The sequence below is a fragment of the Pristiophorus japonicus genome, chromosome 2, assembly GCF_044704955.1.
Source record: "Pristiophorus japonicus isolate sPriJap1 chromosome 2, sPriJap1.hap1, whole genome shotgun sequence".
Lineage (NCBI taxonomy): Eukaryota > Metazoa > Chordata > Chondrichthyes > Pristiophoridae > Pristiophorus > Pristiophorus japonicus.
In genome coordinates, this window is record NC_091978.1 from 232,437,634 (window position 1) to 232,456,358 (window position 18,725).

Genomic DNA, 18,725 nt, shown 5'->3' on the forward strand with positions numbered 1-18,725 from the left:
GTGAGTATGGCCCCAAGTTTCCACATGATTTGCTCCTGATTTTTAGGAGCAACTGGTGTAGAACAGCGTATCTTAGAAATCGGAATTCTCGACATTTAGTTTGCTCCTGTTCTAGTCAGTTAGAACAGTTTCACTTTGGAACAGAATTTTGTTTTCAAAAGGGGGCGTGTCCAGCCACTTACGCCTGATTTCAAAGTTTCGTGAGTGAAAACTTACTCCAAACTAACTTAGAATGGAGTAAGTGAAGATTTTTGTACGCTCGAAAAAACCTTGTCTACACTTTAGAAAATCAGGCGTAGGTTACAAATTAGGCGTAGGGAATGGTGGGGGGGGAGGTGGGGGAAGGGAAGTCATTAAATTCTACAATCAATCCTTAGTTATACTTATACAAATATTATACAAATAAATCCAACCTGAATAAAAATTTATAAGCAAAGAAAAGATTAAATAAACCATGTTCCTACTTGTGTGAAAGTGCTTCAGGCAGGCCTTTCATGTTGGAGACAGGCAGGGGTGTGGCGTCAGTGTCTCGACGGCAGCGGCAGCAAGCTTCGAGCTGAGCTGCAGTGCTTGAGGCAGGCCTTCATTCTCTTCGTGGCTGGCCATGAAGAAGCAGCACCGGACGGACCCGAGGCCATTCGGCCATGAGATGTCAGTGGCTGGCCGGCAGCCGATGAATCAGCGGACCGATGTGAGGCCATTCGGCCATGGGATAGCAGCGGCGTCAGTGGCTGGCCGGCAGCCGAAGAATCAACGCAGGACACACGCAGCTCATTAAGGTTCTTGAGGCCATTCGGCCACGCTTTAGGGGCGGCGTCAGTGGCTGGCCGGCAGCCAAAGAATCAACAGCGGACGGACGTGAGGCCATTCGGCCATAGGATATCAGCGGCGTCAGTGGCTGGCCGGCAGCCGAAGATACAGCAGCAGCCTTCGAGCTGTGAGGGGGACTGAGGCCATTTGGACAGGGAGAGGCAGCCTCATCGACAGTTTTATATTTAAATTTGCAGAATGGGTGCTGCATTGTCAACACCACGTATTATTGCAAAGTTGAATTGGCACTCTTATTTCTCCAAACACAGTCCTTAATTTGCATGCACCAATGCAGCACCGGTTCTGCAAGTTTAGCAGTGAAAAGCCGATCTCACTGATTTCAGCAGGTGATTTATTCAGCAGTGCTGCTAAAAGCACTCCCTCACACACAGAAATATCAAAAAAAATTAAATTACAAGCCTTTGCAGGGGTCCAAGAAACAAATCTTCACTTTTTCTGCAGTATTTTAAAAAATGGCCGAGTGCCAATGTTTGTGTGAGACTGCGCGTGCGCGCACGCTCCAACGCGCACGCGCAGGGTTGCCGGCACCACGAAGGCTAATTTAAATTGTACCCGCCCCCTGCTACTTAGAAAATTGGCGCGAGTGTTAGGCTCCGCCCCCTGCTGCGAAGAGCGCGCCGCGCCAAGCAGACATCGAACTCCAAGGAGCTCGAGAATATCGGACTTTTTTTAGGCGCAGTTTTCGGCGCGAAAAACAGGCGCCCAGCTCGGAGGTGCGCCGTTTTCGCCGCGGGACGAAACTTGGGGCCTATATTACATAATACTGAAATCATTGGGTTCAAAGTATTTATATGCTGTATCTTGTCTTCATTTTAAAAGTTTGAACTTCAGGGTGAAGGATGTTCAATACAGTCGCAGCGCCTAAAATCTAGAACCCTCGGGACCGAGGCCATTCTGGATTCTGGACTTTTCTAGACTTTCGATTTGCTTTCTGACATCACAAATCCGGAAACACCCGAGCCCAGTTTCGGGTATTTCCGGATTTCGAAACGTCAAAGTGGGTGGGGGTGGGGGGGTGACCTGCCGAGGAGCTGTTCAGGCCGTCCGGGACCCGCCGAGGAGGTCGTCGGGCAGGCCGGCCCTGCCGAGGATGGTGTTCGGGCGGGCCCCGCCAAGGAGGTCGTTGGGCGGGCAACTCCGGATTCTGGACGCTGCACCTGTACTAGGTTTATTAGTGACATTGATCAAATATACCTATTCAGGCATGGTGCTATTGCAGCAAATAGAAGTTTGGAGTAGCTTAGTTGCCAAATTATTGCAGCACTGTCTTTCCAGTTACATGATGCTGATTGCCACATCTGGGGGTTTCACCTGTTCTTATCCAAGATGCTAGATGAAATTCCTTACAATATTAGATTGGGGGAAACTGCCATTCTGTTTCTAATACCGATACAGTGGAACTGGCTCTGCAGTTTTGCAGCTCCATATAATGTTTTAGCTGGGCTAGTAAATCTGACTTCCCATCTAGTGGAAAACTGACCCACATTGCATTGAATACTCCTCCTATTGGCACAGGCAATATTGGCATGCAGGGTTGTTTCGGAGTTCTTATTTGACTGTATTCCTAATTCAAAGAATAATCATTTAGAATAATCATACAAAGCTATATCTTCAATTTTTTTGTGCTCTTTGAATATACTGGTTGTCTTTAGTATTGAAAAAATGTATTTTTGCAGTTCTTTCATATAAACAGAGACAGATGTTGACATTTTAAATAAATGCTGATTTTACTTCACCTTATTTGACCAGTTATATTTTATGCTGCAATTTTAATTTATGCCTTTATTTCAGGCACTGGAATGTGACTATGTCAGTTCACACCTGCATGAATGGATCGACTTGATCTTTGGTTACAAACAGCAAGGTGTACCTGCAATAGAAGCAGTTAATGTCTTCCATCATCTCTTTTATGAAGGGCAGGTGGACATTTATAATATCAATGATCCTCTGAAAGAAACTGCAACTATTGGCTTCATCAATAATTTTGGACAGATTCCCAAACAGGTAAGAAAGTTCCTGCTTATTACTTGTATATGTAATCTGCATTATGCATTACATATATTTTGAATTATACATTGCGTATATTCTACATTCATACGCATAGGGTGGTGGTAATGTTTTTTTGTGTGTTTTGAGAGACTGTGTGCCCCTCATTTTTTTCCATGTATTCTCTTCCTCCCTTGAAATCTCCTGAGGTCACCTTCCTCCCTGACTTCTTCCAATGCTACTCTAGAACCAGCCAATATTTCTTAACCCCTCCCCTATATGGTAATGGTTCAGGCCTGCTCGTGTACCACACCACATTAGCACACCTGAGATTGGAAACTCAACATACCAAAGAGTGTAGGCATAAACCCATGTCTTAGTGCTGTCCGGCACCACACATTGGAGCTCCAGAATTACAGACGGTAGGCTGCATAGTACATAACTCTGGCCCTCATCGTTGGTTTTTGTTACTTCCAGACTCGACTATTCTAATTCTCTCCTGGTCAGCCTCCCATCTTCCACCCTCCATATCTTGAGCTCATCTAAAATTCTGCTGCCCGTATCCTAGCCCACACCAAATCTAGTTCCATCATTTCATTAACCTACATTGGGTATTCTGTTTCCCAATGCTATGATTTTAAACATCCTTGTGTTTAAATCCCTTTTTAGCCTTGCCTTGTCCTTCCCTATCTCTGTAACCTCCTCCAGCCCGCCAAGAACTCAGTGTTCCTCCACCTCTTGTGCATCCCCCATTTACTTCACCCCACCATTGGTGGCTATGCCTTCAACCATCTAGGTCCTAAGCTAGGGGCCCAATTTTGACCATGACTTGCATCAATTTTTTTGGAGTAAGTTGTTTTTCTGGCTTAAGTTTAAAAAATGCCATTTTCCCCAAAAAATCTGCTCCAGAGTAAGTCAGTTAGGTACGATTTTTTTTAGTTCTGTTTTTTTTTCCAAAAGGGGGCGCTCCCAGACACTTACGCCAGTTTTGGCCATTTATGCCACTTTGGCCAGCAAAAACTTACTCCAAATCGACTTAGGTCAGCGTATGTGGCCGGCTCTGAAAAACATTGTGGGCAGTTAAGAATTCGGCGCAGGTTAGTACATTTAAAGCACCAACACTTACAAAGCACTAAACAAACCACAAAAAGTAATAAGCAATCAATCAATAACAAATAAAAAAATAGAAGTCCTACCTTTATGCCAGAATCAAGTTTTTTTTTTTAAGCCCCCATCCCCCCCCTTCAAAACACTCGTTCTCCTCCCCCCGCCCCCCCCCCTGCCCCATCAAAACACACTTTCTTTCCCCCCCCCCCCACCCAAAATCAAAATTCTCAAGCATAACCATCAATAAATAAAAAAACTGAAGTCCTTCCTCAGCCCGGGAAGTCAGCAGGCCGGCCGATGCAGGAGGCCACTTGGCCGGGGATAGGGTGTGGTGAAGATTGGGCGTCGCTTCGACCGGGGATAGGGACTGTGAGCATCGGGTCCTGCTCACAGCCCGCAGGATGCACTGGGAGGGCACGAGCCTGCGCACAGACTTCACTGCGCATGCGCGCAGCTGCCAGCAGTGTTTTTTGCGCTGGCCTGTTGCTCCGCCCCCCCACTTCACTAGCTACGCCATGCTGAGACACCAGAGAGTCGGCAGAGTGGGCAGGATAGGGCCCCTTTTTTTGCGGCGCCGTTTCCAGTGTGCAAAGTCAGCGCATTTAAGGTAAGTGCGCCGAAAAAAAGGGGTTGGGTAAAATTGGGCCCTCGAATTCTAGCACTAAATCTCTCCATGGGCTCAAATTTGGCCCACCCCTTTTTTCGGTGCACTCACCAGCGATGCGGTGACTTTGTGGGCTGAAAACGACACCGAAAAAATCTCCCCCAATTCTGACCACTGTGTTGCCTCTCCCGGGGCTTGGTGCGGCATGGCCAGTCGATTGGGGGGGGCGGAGCTAGGCCCTGCGTCAGAAACCGTGCTGGCAGCTCTCCACATGCGCGTTGGAGTGCATGCGCCGCCAGCCTCTGTGTGTATGCTGCAGCATGGGACCCGATGTGTCCCGCCCCTATCCCGGACCGAGTGGCCTCCCGCACAGGCCGGCCGCTGCCTTCCCAGGCTCGAAGGCCACAACAAGCAGGTTGGTGCGGGGCCCAAGCCGGGGTGGGGGGTTTGATCCCCGGGGGGGTGGGGTGATAACTGTGTAGCCAGTAATTTTAATGAGCTTACTCAAGACTTTCCTTAACCCTGTTGATGAAAATACTTTCTTAACCAAGTTAATAGAAAATGCTGTCAAATACATCCTAATCAATTCTTGACCATTAGATTTGGTGGAATAATTTTGCTTGAATTTTCAAAATATTTAAAAGCATAAAACAAACAGTAAATTTCCTGGCCATATGGTATAAAATATTTCTGTGATGGTGGGTGAGCTTAGGCGGCTGGGAGAACATACGAATTATGAGCAGGAGGTACAGTACTTCTATTTTTTATTTGGACATTTTGAAAAAATTATGTAAATATGTTTTACATAACATAAGAATTAGGAACAGGAGTAGGCCATCTAGCCCCTCGAGCCTGCTCCGCCATTCAACAAGACCATGGCTGACCTACTACTTTCATTTTTGTAGTTTAAGCTTCATGAATGCTTCTGTTGTATAGTAAATTAACTTTGTCATGTTTGTCATATGATGTCCTGTATAGTTGTTTGATCCTATTCACATTCTTTAGTCAAGTCATTAAGTTCTGCTGGCCTCCGATGCACCTACCTGCGCTGATTTCTTAACTCTCCGCAAGGGTTTTCTTGCGGCCACAAGTGGCCACATATGCTGGCCTAAGTTAGTTTGGAGTAACTATTAGCTGTCCAAAGTGGCCTAAATGGCCAAAACGGGTGTAGGTGGCTGGTAACGCCCCCTTTTCAAAAAAACTAAACTAATCTCAAAAAATCCTAACTAACTCACTTACACTGGCGCAAATTGAATGTGCAAAATGGGGATTTTTAAGATACTCCAGAAAAATCAAGTTGCTCCAAAAAAAATGGAGCAACTCCTGGGTAATTTTGAGCACCATGTCTTTAGCTCTCTCTCTTCCTTCAAGATCCTCCCTAAAACCTATGTTTTTGATCAAGATTTTAGTCACCTGTCTTAAAATCTCCTTTAGCTCTGTCAATCTTGGTCTGATTTTGCTTCTTTAAAGTGCTTTGGGACATTTTCCTATGTTAAAGGCATTATATAAATGTAAGTTGTAGCTTTGCTTTCCCTTCCTCTATAGCAAGAGGAGCTGATACCTGTTTTTTTTTTAAGTGCTTACGTTGTCTGCTGGGGTGTAGGCTACTTCCATTGACTGGAACCCCAGGTGAGACCAGTCTGCATCATCTCACGACCTCCAAACTTGCACTGAGTCACTTTGAGGCCAAGGACACGGGGCCTCCTGGTGCAGGGAGTTTTGGCCCTTGGCGCCACACTCAAATCAGACTGGAAACTGACATCAATCTGTCGAGTTTGTAGCCATTCAATGGTGTCCACCGGAGTTATAGTACGAGTCTACCACAACTGCCAAGAATTGTTAACCATAGGATTTTTATTTGGCTCAGTGGCTGTTCCAATAGATCCAGACATAATACATAAAGGCCACGAAATTCGACACCTTAGCACTGGCAGTTAAGGCTGGTTTGGAGAAAGAAATGGCAGTTGCCTTGCTTCCGCCCACTTCCGCCACGGCCCGCGCTATTCGCCATCTTTGGGAGGCCGATAACGCGGACACGGTGTGCACGGCGCCGCTAGTATGCAGCGTAGGCAGATCGTGACATCAGTCAGCGTGTAACACTGATTTGACACACAACCTGCCATTTTATACGTCGCCATTCCAATCAACGACCTCTCCTAAATACACACAGCTGAACATGCGTTCAGCTGCACGAGGGACCACCCCCATCTGCGCTCTTTAAAGGGATATATCCAACTTAGATAAGTTGATTATTTCTCTTGTACTGGCTCTAGCAGGCTTTATATGAATACTGGTTTGCTAGAAGACATTTCTAACATTAAGGTTTGCAGAGAGTGCTACTGGGTGTTGAAAAGGCATTGGCTGCTATTGGAAGGCCTCTGACAACACCACTTGCTCCCAGTCTCGGGGACTGTACTTACAGTCCCCTTCGCGCTGCAGCATGACAGTAAGATGGAGCAAAGACAAACTGCTCGGAGGGGGAGGAGTGCTCTCAGCAGGGTGGTCTTCAGGGAACACTTCTACCTGCTCCTAAGCCAGGAGCGATGACAGCTTTGCCAGTGGCCCTCAAGGTGACCGTGACCCTGAATTCTTTTCACTAGTGGATCCTTTCAGGCTGAAACAGGCGACATAGCAAACATCTCACAATTCGCTGTCCATCACAGGGACTCTGTACTCTAGGAGAAGGGACTTCATTGTCTTCGGTCTAAAGAGAAAGTAGCAGGAGGAGCATGCACATAACTTCGCCAAGATATTGGGCTACCCTATGGTGCAAGGCGCCATCGACTGCACACACAAGACTTTGTGGGCGCCACATATCAATGCCGAGATGTACCTTATCCGCAAAGGCTACCACTCACTTAACGTGCAGTTGGTGTGCGACCACGCCCAGCACATCATGATGGTGAATACCCAGTATCTTAGCAGCAGTCATAATACCTTCATACTACACCAGTCCGCCATGCCAGCAATCTTCCAGCCATCACGTCGGACTAGGGTGGCTGTTCGCCGATCAGGATTATCCACTCTATACCTGGTTGATGACTCTTCTCCAAGCCCCCCCCATGGCTAGCAGTAATACAGTGACAGTCATGGTACCATGAGGAATGTCATCAAGCAGACCATCGGACCGTGACTGCTCGGAAGGAGCTCTCCAGTACACACCGGAGCGGGTATGCCAATTCATGGGGGTCTGCTGCATCATCCACAACTTGGCCATCATGAAGGCACAGCCATTGCCACCATGTGTTCTGTGACCACCTCAGGAGGAGGAAGAGAGGAGGCAGCTGGCTGTTACATATGCAGACTATAGATATACTCTCTGTGTAGTCACTGTATATTTGCATAAGATGGAGACTTGTTACCTGATGTAGTATCAATAACATTTACACTGTGTATATACTATTCTGGCACCACTAGAGGGTGCAACTGGTGGAGACTGAGGTTTCCTGCCTCTCTGGCAGAGGCTGTCCACCAGAGGGCACTGCAGTGGGAGACCTGAGGATCACCTGCATAGGTGTGCAGGGCCCAATATAAAAGGCTGCCCACCATGCATGCGCCTCACTCTGGAGTTACCAATAAAGCACCAAGGTCACTGCAGTTTGAGTACAACACATTGCCTTGTGGAGTCATTCACAAGTGCATTACAGACATAACAAGTTGTGGCGACGAGAATATGGATTTTCAAGCGATTATGGCTACCTTTGGCACACTAAAAGACTTCGCAGAGGGTGATGATTGGGATGCCTTCACAGAAAGTCTCGAGCAATATTTCGTGGCAAACGACCTGGCAGAGGAGACGGACACATTGGCGGAGAAGCGCAAGGCTATACTGCTGACCAGTTGTGGGCCCGTGGTCTACCGCCTCGTCGGGGACTTGCTGGTACCCACGAAGGCCAAGGATAAGACATACAATGAGCTGACTGAACTAATTCGCGACCAACTAAAACAAAAACAAAGCATCCTCACGGCCAGGCACAGATTCTACACTCACCGCAGATCGGAGGGTCAGGAGATTGCAAAATATGCTGCAGACCTCAGGAGACCTGCGGCACCGTGTGATTTTGGGACGCACCTCAACGAAGCATCGCGAGACATCTTCGTTATAGGAATTGGCCATGAGGACTTCCTTCACAAGCTATTATCTGCCGACACCACAGTCAGCCTGCAGAAGGCCATCAGCATCAGTCAGGCGTTCATGACCTCGACCTGCAGCACCAAGCAAATCATTCAGCCTGTGGACTCAAACCCGGCAAGTACTGTACACAGAATGGTGCCTTTCACAGGAAAGACTGTAGAACGTGGCTCTGCCCAGGGCAGAGAGCACAGACCTCAGGGTTCCAGAACTCTGAGTCCGCCGAGGGGTGCTAATCGAGTAGCACCATGCTGGTGTTGGAGGAAACCATAGGGCTCACCAGTGTCGGTTTGCTGAGTACGTATGCAAAGCCTGTAACACGAAGGGTCACCTCCAGCGTCTGTGTAAAAGAAATATGACTCACCGTCTTGCAGAGGAGTCAGTAGATGACTTTGAATCCAGCGGGGAGTATGATGATTTGGCCAGAGAGGCAGCTCAGCCCCAAGAAGAAGTGTATGGAGTGTATACCTGCACCATCGATTGTCCTCCAGTGAAGCTGGAAGTTGAGATAAACGGCGTTCCAGTCTTTATGGAAATGGACACTGGAGCAAGCCAGTCAGTGATGAGCCAGGATGCCTTTGAGTGGCATGGAATGAAAAACGACCTGAGCTGGTTCTAATACAGGAAAAGCTGCGCACCTACACCAAGGAGCTGATCCCAATCCTCGGTAGTGCAGATGTAAGTGTAATCCATAATGGTGTGGTGCACAAGTTACCTCTGTGGATTGTTGCAGGTGATGGTCCAGCGCTACTCGGAAAAAGGTGGATGGGGAAGATCCAGTGGAAATGGGAAGACCTCTTCACTCCAGCAATCGATGTCCCCTGTGCTCAGAGGCAGAGCAAAACCTCACCTTCGCTTGGGCCAGGCATCAGAGAACAGACCAGCGCAGCACCTGAGGCACACAACATCCATCACGACTGCGTGGCAATGATCCGACCGGAACGACCTAAAAGTACCTTCCCGGCTCCAGTGACAGGACTCCTGGGGAGGAAGATTGAATTCACGGGCACTCTTCCAGCTTTTGTGGCAAAATGGCAGGGGAGAAGGATCAAGGCAGTCGACCTCGAGGACAGAGGCAAAATGGCGTCCCTGCTGCAGCCAGGTGCAGCGTGGCTGAAAAAAAAGATAGCCGTGGCCATATCACGAGGTGCAATGCTGAGGGACGTGGTGTCTAACAAAGGATTTGATTGGGGTAAAGCCAGCAGGATTCTCTTAAAGGAGACTTGCAACCAATTGAACTTAGAGACATTGTATGCAAGGCAATCAATGTAACGAACCGATTGAAGATTGTGAACAAAGTGTTGTTGCAAGATGTCGGTACCAGTCCTAATGTAAAGAACAAAATGTTGTTGCGAGATGTTGGGAACAGGGTGTCCCCAAAAGTAGCAAGCAAGTGAATTCGGGAGGGTAAAGGCGCTGATCCTGATGCCCTGCCCCAGGTCTATCCCACGCTGCAGGCACCTGATGGCACTATTCGCCACGGACCTGGAAACTAAAACAGCGCCAAAATGTGCAGTCGGCTGCTGTTGCCCACCACCCGAGTGGAGACGGTGCAGCCCCCAGACCCAGTCACTACCTCGGCCATGTCCAGGAGCGAAAGGTCAGAATCAACGAGTTCCCCAAATGGACCTGGAACAGCCAGGTTCCCAACACCGTTGGAGAGCAGGCAGAAGACTCTGCAGCCCTCAAAGGAGGACCGGGAGGCCACACACATCTGTGGCTCTGCTCACCACAAGGCAACGGCAAAGGCCCTGAGTCCTGGCTAGGTGAGCGAACCAAGCCCACCCCGCTAGCAAGGAGCGCAGCGCCTCTATCAGACGACTAGGACCCCGTCCAGTTGCTCCGAAACCTGTCCTCGCAAACCTGTACTGCTACCTCAGTACTTACCATGACTGAACCATGAATGCAATCTACCCAATCCTGGCGCACGACCACAAAACGTAACGAATGTAAGTCACTGAACCAAGATGTCACGATACAAATTGTAACTTCCTTTCTTTGTACTTGTACTATGTCTGATCCTGTATGTTAATGTGACGGGCTAGCTGCACGACTGGGGGAGGGGAGGAAAATGGATGTATGTAGCCATGGAGACACACATGGATCACACCCAGAACCCACTGGAACCTCCACTGCATCATCGAACCATCAAAACTGGTAAACATAGAAACATAGAAAATAGGTGCAGGAGTAGACCATTCGGCCCTTCGAGCCTGCACCGCCATTCAATAAGATCATGGCTGATCATTCCCTCAGTACCCCTTTCCTGCTTTCTCTCCATACCCCTTGATCCCTTGAGCCGTAAGGGCCATATTTAACTCCCTCTTGAATATATCCAATGAACTGGCATCAACAACTCTCTGTGGCAGGGAATTTCACAGGTTAACAACTCTCTGAATGAAGAAGTTTCTCCTCATCTCAGTCCTAAATGGATTACCCCTTATCCTAAGACTATGTCCCCTGATTCTGGACTTCCCCAACATCGGGAACATTCTTCCTGCACCTAACCTGTCCAGTCACGTAAAATCTTAAGTGTTTCTATGAGATCCCCTTCTAAACTCCAGTGAATAAAAGCCCAGTTGATCCAGTCTCTCCTCATATGACAGTCCAGCCATCCCTGGAATCAGTCTGGTGAACCTTCACTGCACTCCCTCAATAGCGAGAACGTCCTTCCTCAGATTAGGAGACCAAAACTGAACACAGTATTCCAGGTGAGGCCTCACTCAGGCCCTGTACAACTGCAGTAAGACTTCCCTGCTCCTATACTCAAATCCCCTTGCTATGAAGGCCAACGTACCATTTGCCGCCTTCACCGCCTGCTGTACCTGCATGCCAACTTTCAATGACTGATGAACCATGACACCCAGGTCTCGTTGCACCTCCCCTTTTCCTAATCTGCCGCCATTCAGATAATAATCTGCCTTCGTGTTTTTGCCCCCAAAGTGGATAACCTCACATGTATCCACAATATACTGCATCTGTCGTGCATTTGCCCACTCACCTAACCTGTCCAAGTCACCCTGCAGCCTCTTGGCGTCCTCCTCACAACTCACACCGCCACCCAGTTTAGTGTCATCTGCAAACTTGGAGATATTACACTCAATTCCTTCATCTAAATCGTTAATGTATATTGTAAAGAACCTGGGGTCCCAGTACTGAGCCCTGCGGCACTCCACTAGTCACTGCCTGCCATTCTGAAAAGGACCGTTTATCCCGACTCTCTGCTTCCTGTCTGCCAACCAGTTCTCTATCCATGTCAGTACATTACCCCCAATACCATGCGCTTTGATTTTGCACACCAATCTCTTGTGTGGGACCTTGTCAGAAGCCTTTTGAAAGTCCAAATACACCACATCCACTGGTTCTCCCTTGTCCACTCTGCTAGTTACATCCTCAAAAAAAATCCCAGAAGATTCATCAAGCATGATTTCCCTTTCATAAATCCATGCTGACTTGGACCGATCCTGTCACTGCTTTCCAAATGCGCTGCTATTTCGTGCTTAATGATTGATTCCAACATTTTCCCCACTACTAATGTCAGGCTAACCGGCCTATAATTACCCGTTTTCTCTCCCTCCTTTTTTAAAAAGTGGTGTTACATTAGCTACCCCCCCAGTCCAAAGGAACTGATCCAGAGTCGATAGATTGTTGGAAAATGACCACCAATGCTACTATTTCTAAGGCCACTTCCTTAAGTACTCTGGGATGCAGACTATCAGGCCCTGGGGATTTATCGGCCTTCAATCCTATTAATTTTCTTAACGCAATTTCCCGCCTAATAATGATATCCTTCAGTTCCTCCTTCTCACTCGACCCATTGACCCCTAGTACACTCGGATGGTTATTTGTGTCTTCCTTCGTGAAGACAGAACCGAAGTATTTGTTCAATTGGTCTGCCATTTCTTTGTTCCCCATTATAAATTCACCTGAATCCGACTGCAAGGGACCTACGTTTGTCTTCACTAATCTTTTTCTCTCCACATATTTATAGAAGCTTTTGCAGTCAGTTTTTATGTTCCCTGCAAGCTTCCTTTCGTGCACTACTTTCCCCTTCTTAATTAAACCCTTAGTCCTCCTCTGATGAATTCTAAATTTCTCCCAGTCCTCAGGTTTGTTTTTTTTAGCCAATTTATATGCCTCTTCCTTGGTTTTAACACTATCTTTAAATTCCTTTGTTAGCCACGATTGAGCCACCTTCCCCATTTTATTTTTACTCCAGACAGGGAATGTACAATTGCTGAAGTTCATCCATGTGATCTTTAAATGTTAGCCATTGCCTATCCACCATCAACCCTTTAAGTGTCCTTTACCAGTCTATTCGAGCCAATTCACACCTAATACAGTCAAAGTTACCTTTCCTTAAGTTCAGGAGCCTAGATTCTGAATTAACTGTTTCACTCTCCATCTTAATAAAGAATTCAACCATATTATGGTCACTCTTTCCCAGGAGCCTCGCACAACAAGATTGCTAATTAGTCCCTTCTCGTTACACATCACCCAGTCTAGGATGGCCAGCTCCCTAGTTGGTTCCTCGACATAATTGGTCTAGAAAACCATCCCTAATACACTCTAGGAAATCCTCTTCCACCGTATTGCTACCAGTTAGGTTAGCCCAATCGATATGTAGATTAAAGTCGCCCATGATTACTGCTGTACCTTTATTGCACACATCCCTTATTTCTTGTTTGATGCTGTCCCCAACCTCGCTACTACTGTTTGGTGGTCTGTACACAACACCCACTAGCGTTTTGGTATTCCGCAGCTCCACCCATACCGATTACACATCATCCAAGCTAATGTCCCTCCTTACTTATTGCATTAATTTCCTCTTTAACCAACAGCGCCACCCTGCCTCCTTTTCCTCTCTGCCTATCCTTCCTAAATGTTGAATACTCCTGGATGTTGAGTTCCCAGCTTTGGTCACCCTGGAGGCATGTCTCCGTGATGCCAATTACATCATATCCATTAACTGCTGTCTACGCAGTTAATTCATCCAACTTATTCCGAATACTCCTCGCATTGAGGCTTGTTTCTTTAACACACTTTGCCCCTTTAGAATTTTGTTTTTGGGTAACCACTACCCAACGTTGTGGCAAAAGGACTTGGGGGTTAACAGGGAGAGAGCCAAGCCAAAGCACAGCCAACGTGCAAGGGCTAGTGGCACTTAAGTCTGGGGAGAGCTAAGCCAGAGCACATAGTGCAAAGGTAATCGGCACAAAGGACTTGGGGGGCGGGGGGGGAACAGTGATGTTATATACACAGACTATAGATATACTCTCTGTGTAGTCACTGCATAGTTGCTTAAGATAGAGACTTGTTACCTTATGTACTATCAATAAGGTTTACATTGTGTATATACTATGCTGGCACCCCTCGAGACTGTCCACCAGAGGGCACTGCGGTGGGAGACCCAAGGGTCACTTGCATCGGTGTGCAGGGCCCAGTATAAAAGGCTGCCCACCATGCTTGTGCCTCACTGTGGAGTTACGAATAAAGGACCAAGGTCACTACAGTTTGAGAACAACACATTGCCTCGTGGAGTCATTCCTAAGTGCATTACAGACATAACACTGGCAAATCCCCGTTCCGGACAGGCTGTTCATGAGCGCATCATCAGACTCCCGTTCTCCTGAATGAAACACCAGATCACTGTTGCTCAACAGTTCCCCACATACGATTCCTCTGCCACGGAACATCACAGCGTCCTCTTGGCCGCAATGCTGAAATGAAAGCCACCACAAAACAAACTTAATCTACAAATGATTTATCCCAATATTACATTGCAAAGTCAACTCATCACTAATGCATTCTCTTAGTCTCTGTCTTTTGTGTGCCTTTGCCTGTTCTAGTGCTCCTACGGAGTGCTACCCTGTGATGGCTGCAGCGTGGCTGGTGGAAGGCTGCTGACTTTCTATGGTGGACACTGCAGAAGGCTTTGCCGGATCACCTCGAGCAGCTGTGGGCCGAGAAGGCCCGGCTGTAGACTGCATCACCTCGGCATGGCTGGCAGTGGGCTGGCTGGCTTGCTGACGTGCAACTGTAGTGGAACTGGCGGAGTGGTAGTGGTGGAAGTATGAATGCTGTCATCCTGCAAAAGTACAGCAGGTTCGAGCCCCACAGAGCCACTGCCACACCCCCAGTTCGGCCCCTCAGCAATCCTAGCCATCTGTTGGAGAGCAGATTTCTGGAATGTTGTGACACCCTGCAAGCCGCTTTCTACACTAGTAAACCCAGCCACGATGGTAGCAGTCTGAGCTTGTGTGGCAGCAAGCTAAGCCTGCATGACAGGACTGAGAGTATCACTACAGTACTCAGATGTTGGGTCACTTCCGCTTGTGCTGCAGTGGAAGCTGCGACATCACCAGTCACACTCAATATCATGGTTGAGTCCGCAAGTGCTCTAATGGAGTTGCCCAGCAGTTCCATCCTGGAAATCATGGGCTCCAAACTCTGTATATAGCCCTGTGCAAGGTTGGAGCCGGACACCTCCATGCGCCATGACATTGATGAGAGGCTCCCTGGCAGGCCTGCCATGCACCGTATTTCTGTGTGCATGTCCATCGCCCTTCTCCTGAAGACTGCCTCATAGAAGTCCTCCTTTGAGTTCTCTGCAGCAGAACTCATGTATGGCCTCGCCCTCCAGGGAGCTGGCATCTGCTTTACTCTTTCCCCCAGACGTGACTGCAGCCCATGCCCAGTGACTCAGCACGTGCAGATCCCACATCTATAAGACCCTCAATTTCACACACTGCCATTTTCTGAGCTGTGTCAGATCGAGTGTCGTAGCTTCTTTATCACTCTCCTCCTGTATTTCTTCATGTACATGCTGGGTTGGTTGCAATTCTTGGTTATCTGGAAGGAAAAAGGCACAAGGGCCGAGTTGTGACGAGGGAAAGCAAAATGTGCATCCTTATACCATCAGCAGTTTGGAAGTGAGAAGAGATTGTGGGATATGGGGAAAGTGGGATGTGAGATTAAGGATCAGGTAAGAACATACCATCATCATCAATGCTTTCAGCCTCGCCGATCACCACGATCTCATTGACAGCCCCTCCAATTATATCCAGAACCAGCTCCACCAGCTGGGTCAGGTTCTGCAGCCATGTTTGCCCACTGCCTGTTAGCGCCTGCTGGCGCCGGTTATGCGCCACCTTGGCCTGCAAGAGAAAGCGAAGTGTATCAGTGAGTGTTGTGCAATGTGTTTAGGTGTGTGCCTTTAATGGTTGAATAACTGGCATTGTGTGCACGGTGTTGTGATGTGGTTGTGAGGCTTGCAACAGTGCTAAGTGTGTGAGGGTGAGGTGAAGCTATGATTGAGAGGCAAGAGTCGTGATTGCTCGAGATTGTTGGTACGTGAGTGATCAGGGTTTGGTGCATTGAGCAGTGCGAGAGTCTAGTGGTGCAGTTGGTGGGGTATGGCATTTCAAGATGCATTCACTAACCTTGACCACTCATATGAGGTCATTAAACTTCTTCTGGCATTGGATCCAGTTCCTGGTGGAAAGACTGGTGCCACTGACCTTTTAAGCAATCTGCTCCCACTGCCTTCATACAATCTGTCTGGAAGGCCTCTTGACCCCTGATGGTAGAGGACCTGTCTCCTCTTATCGACCCTCTATACCAAGGCCTCTAGTGCTGTGTCCAAGAACCGAGGTGCCTTTTCTCTGTCCTGTTGCGCCATTGCTAACTTCCCCTTTGCTGAGCTCCACTAACAATGAGGTACTTTCACAAAACACCTCCTGTTTAAGATGTGCAGACAGCTTTTCACTCTGTAGGCAACTATCAAATACAGAGCAGACTTCCCACAATATTGTTCCCCATGCTGACTACTGAGCCAATCAGCAACGTGTTTAGAGCTGGACTCAGCACTTCAAACATGTTAATGAGCAGACAGCATGAATTTTGTGTGCTGCCTGTAATACATTTAACGGGCATGGGCAGATCACACATCGCGATCCCTGTGTTCGGGCCTTATCGAATTTAGTCCCTAAATAGTTTTAAACCAGTTTAAAACAAGCAATCACATGCCCCAGCTTGATTCAGTACAAATGTTGCAAGGTCAATTCAAAATGATTTTCAACTGTAGGATTAAGGGGAGAAAGTGAGATAATTTTGAACAAACACAGACTCTGTGATTTGTTCAATTTCATCGAATCTTGTGGCAATCAATTATTTTGAATCCAAGAGGGGGAATTTTAACCTTTAAAAAAAGGGTGGGTTTGGAGCATGGGGGTAGTTAAATTGTTTAAAAATGGGATTCCCGACCTGATCCCGCATCTGACTCGCCCGCTTCTGGTTTTAACGGAGGTGAGAAGGGGGACGGGGTGGGCGACAGGACTTCAATTTCAATAGTGTGATGAGGCTGCAAGCTTCTTTTTCAACCTCCATTTTCTTTTTAACTGCATTGCGACGGGTCTTACGCAATTCATGAAATCCAGCAGTTACAGCAAAGTGGGGACTGCTGCATCTACACCTTTACACCTACCTCCTGGAGCCAGGGTCCCTGCCTAACTGACCCCCCATGACGGGAGCACCTACCCGCCCCCTATCTTCCCCTCCCACAAGGCATCTGATTTTTCCACGAGGCCTCCAATCTCCCGCCCCACAGTCCTACGATTCCTCCATGAGTCCTCCGGCCTTCCCCGTGCTCCACCCAGCCCGCGATTTTCCTTGGAGTGCCCTCGCTCCCATGCTGCTGCAGCCGCTTCCCAGCCCGAGATCATCCTCGGGACTCCTTCCCCCCCCCACCGCCCCCCGCTACTGCTGCGGCCGCTTCACGTACCACGATCATGCTTGGACCCACCCCCCCCCCCCCCCCACAACATGCTTCTGCGACCGGCCCCCATGCTATCCCTCCCTCTCAATGACCTAGTGTTGCAGGCCTCTCTGCCCACAGCCAGCCAGCCTCTCAATCTGGCTGGCTGCAAGCAGGAAATTGAGGCCTCGCCTGCAAATCAGACCCTACCATTAATGTCAGCATGGCCTGCGGGAAACCCAGCCTCTCTGGTTTCCTGACCATCTTGGAGCCTACCCACCCTCCTCCTTAAAATCCAGCCCTGAGTGTCAATTATGAAAATTAAGACAAGTAACCAATGGAAAATGTGTGGTTGGATCTGTGTAATGAGAGAACTTGTAGAAGACAGTCAAACTGTTTGCTAGTGCTGTTGGGGAGGGTTTAAACTAATATGGCAGGGGGATGGGAATCTATGCAGGGAGACAGAGGGAAGTAAAATGGGGGCAGAAGCAAAAGGTAGAAAGGAAATGAGGAAATGTGGAGGGCAGAGAAATCAAAGGCAAAAATCAAAAAGGACCACAGTGCAACATAATTCTAAAAGGACAAAGAGTGTTTTAAAAAAAAAAACAAGCCTGAAGGCTCTGTGTCTCAATGCGAGGAGCATTCGTAATAAGGTGGATGAATTAACTGTGCAGATAGCTGTTAACGGATATGATGTAATTGGGATTATGGAGACATGGCTCCAGGGTGACCAAGGCTGGGAACTCAACATCCAGGGTTATTCAACATTCTGGAAGGATGGACAGAAATGAAAAGGAGGTGGGGTAGCTTTGCTGATTAAAGAGGAGATTAACGCAATAGTAAGGAAGGACATTAGCTTGGATGATGTGGAATCTGTATGGGTAGAGTTGTGGAACACCAAAGGGCAGGAAACGCAAGTAGGAGTTGTGTATAGACCACCAAACAGTAGTAGTGAGGTTGGGGATGGCATCAAACAGGAAATTAGGGATGCGTGCAACAAAGGTACAGCAGTTATCATGGGTGACTTTAATCTACATATAGATTGGGCTAACCAAACTGGTAGCAATACGGTGGAGGAGGATTTCCTGGAGTGTATAAGGGATGGTTTTCGAGGGCTGGCTATCCTCGACTGGGTGTTGTGTAATGAGAGAGGATTAATTAGCAATGTTGTTGTGGAGGCCCCTTGGGGAAGAGTGACCATAATATGGTAGAATTCTTCATTAAGATGGAGAGTGACACAGTTAAGGGTCCTGAACTTAAAGAAAGGTAACTTCGATCGATGGTATGAGACCTGAATTGGCTAGGATAGA

General features: G+C 47.9%; 1 protein-coding gene across 1 annotated transcript in view; it reads left to right on the forward strand.

Annotated features, from left to right (window-relative positions):
- Positions 1-18,725, forward strand: part of wdfy3 (WD repeat and FYVE domain containing 3) — a 690,816-nt gene that overhangs the window by 605,026 nt on the left and 67,065 nt on the right. Inside the window, exon 56 of the mRNA XM_070871062.1 lies at positions 2,623-2,835. Within this exon, the coding sequence (XP_070727163.1) occupies positions 2,623-2,835 (213 nt within the window). The remainder of the gene's footprint in view (positions 1-2,622; positions 2,836-18,725) is intronic.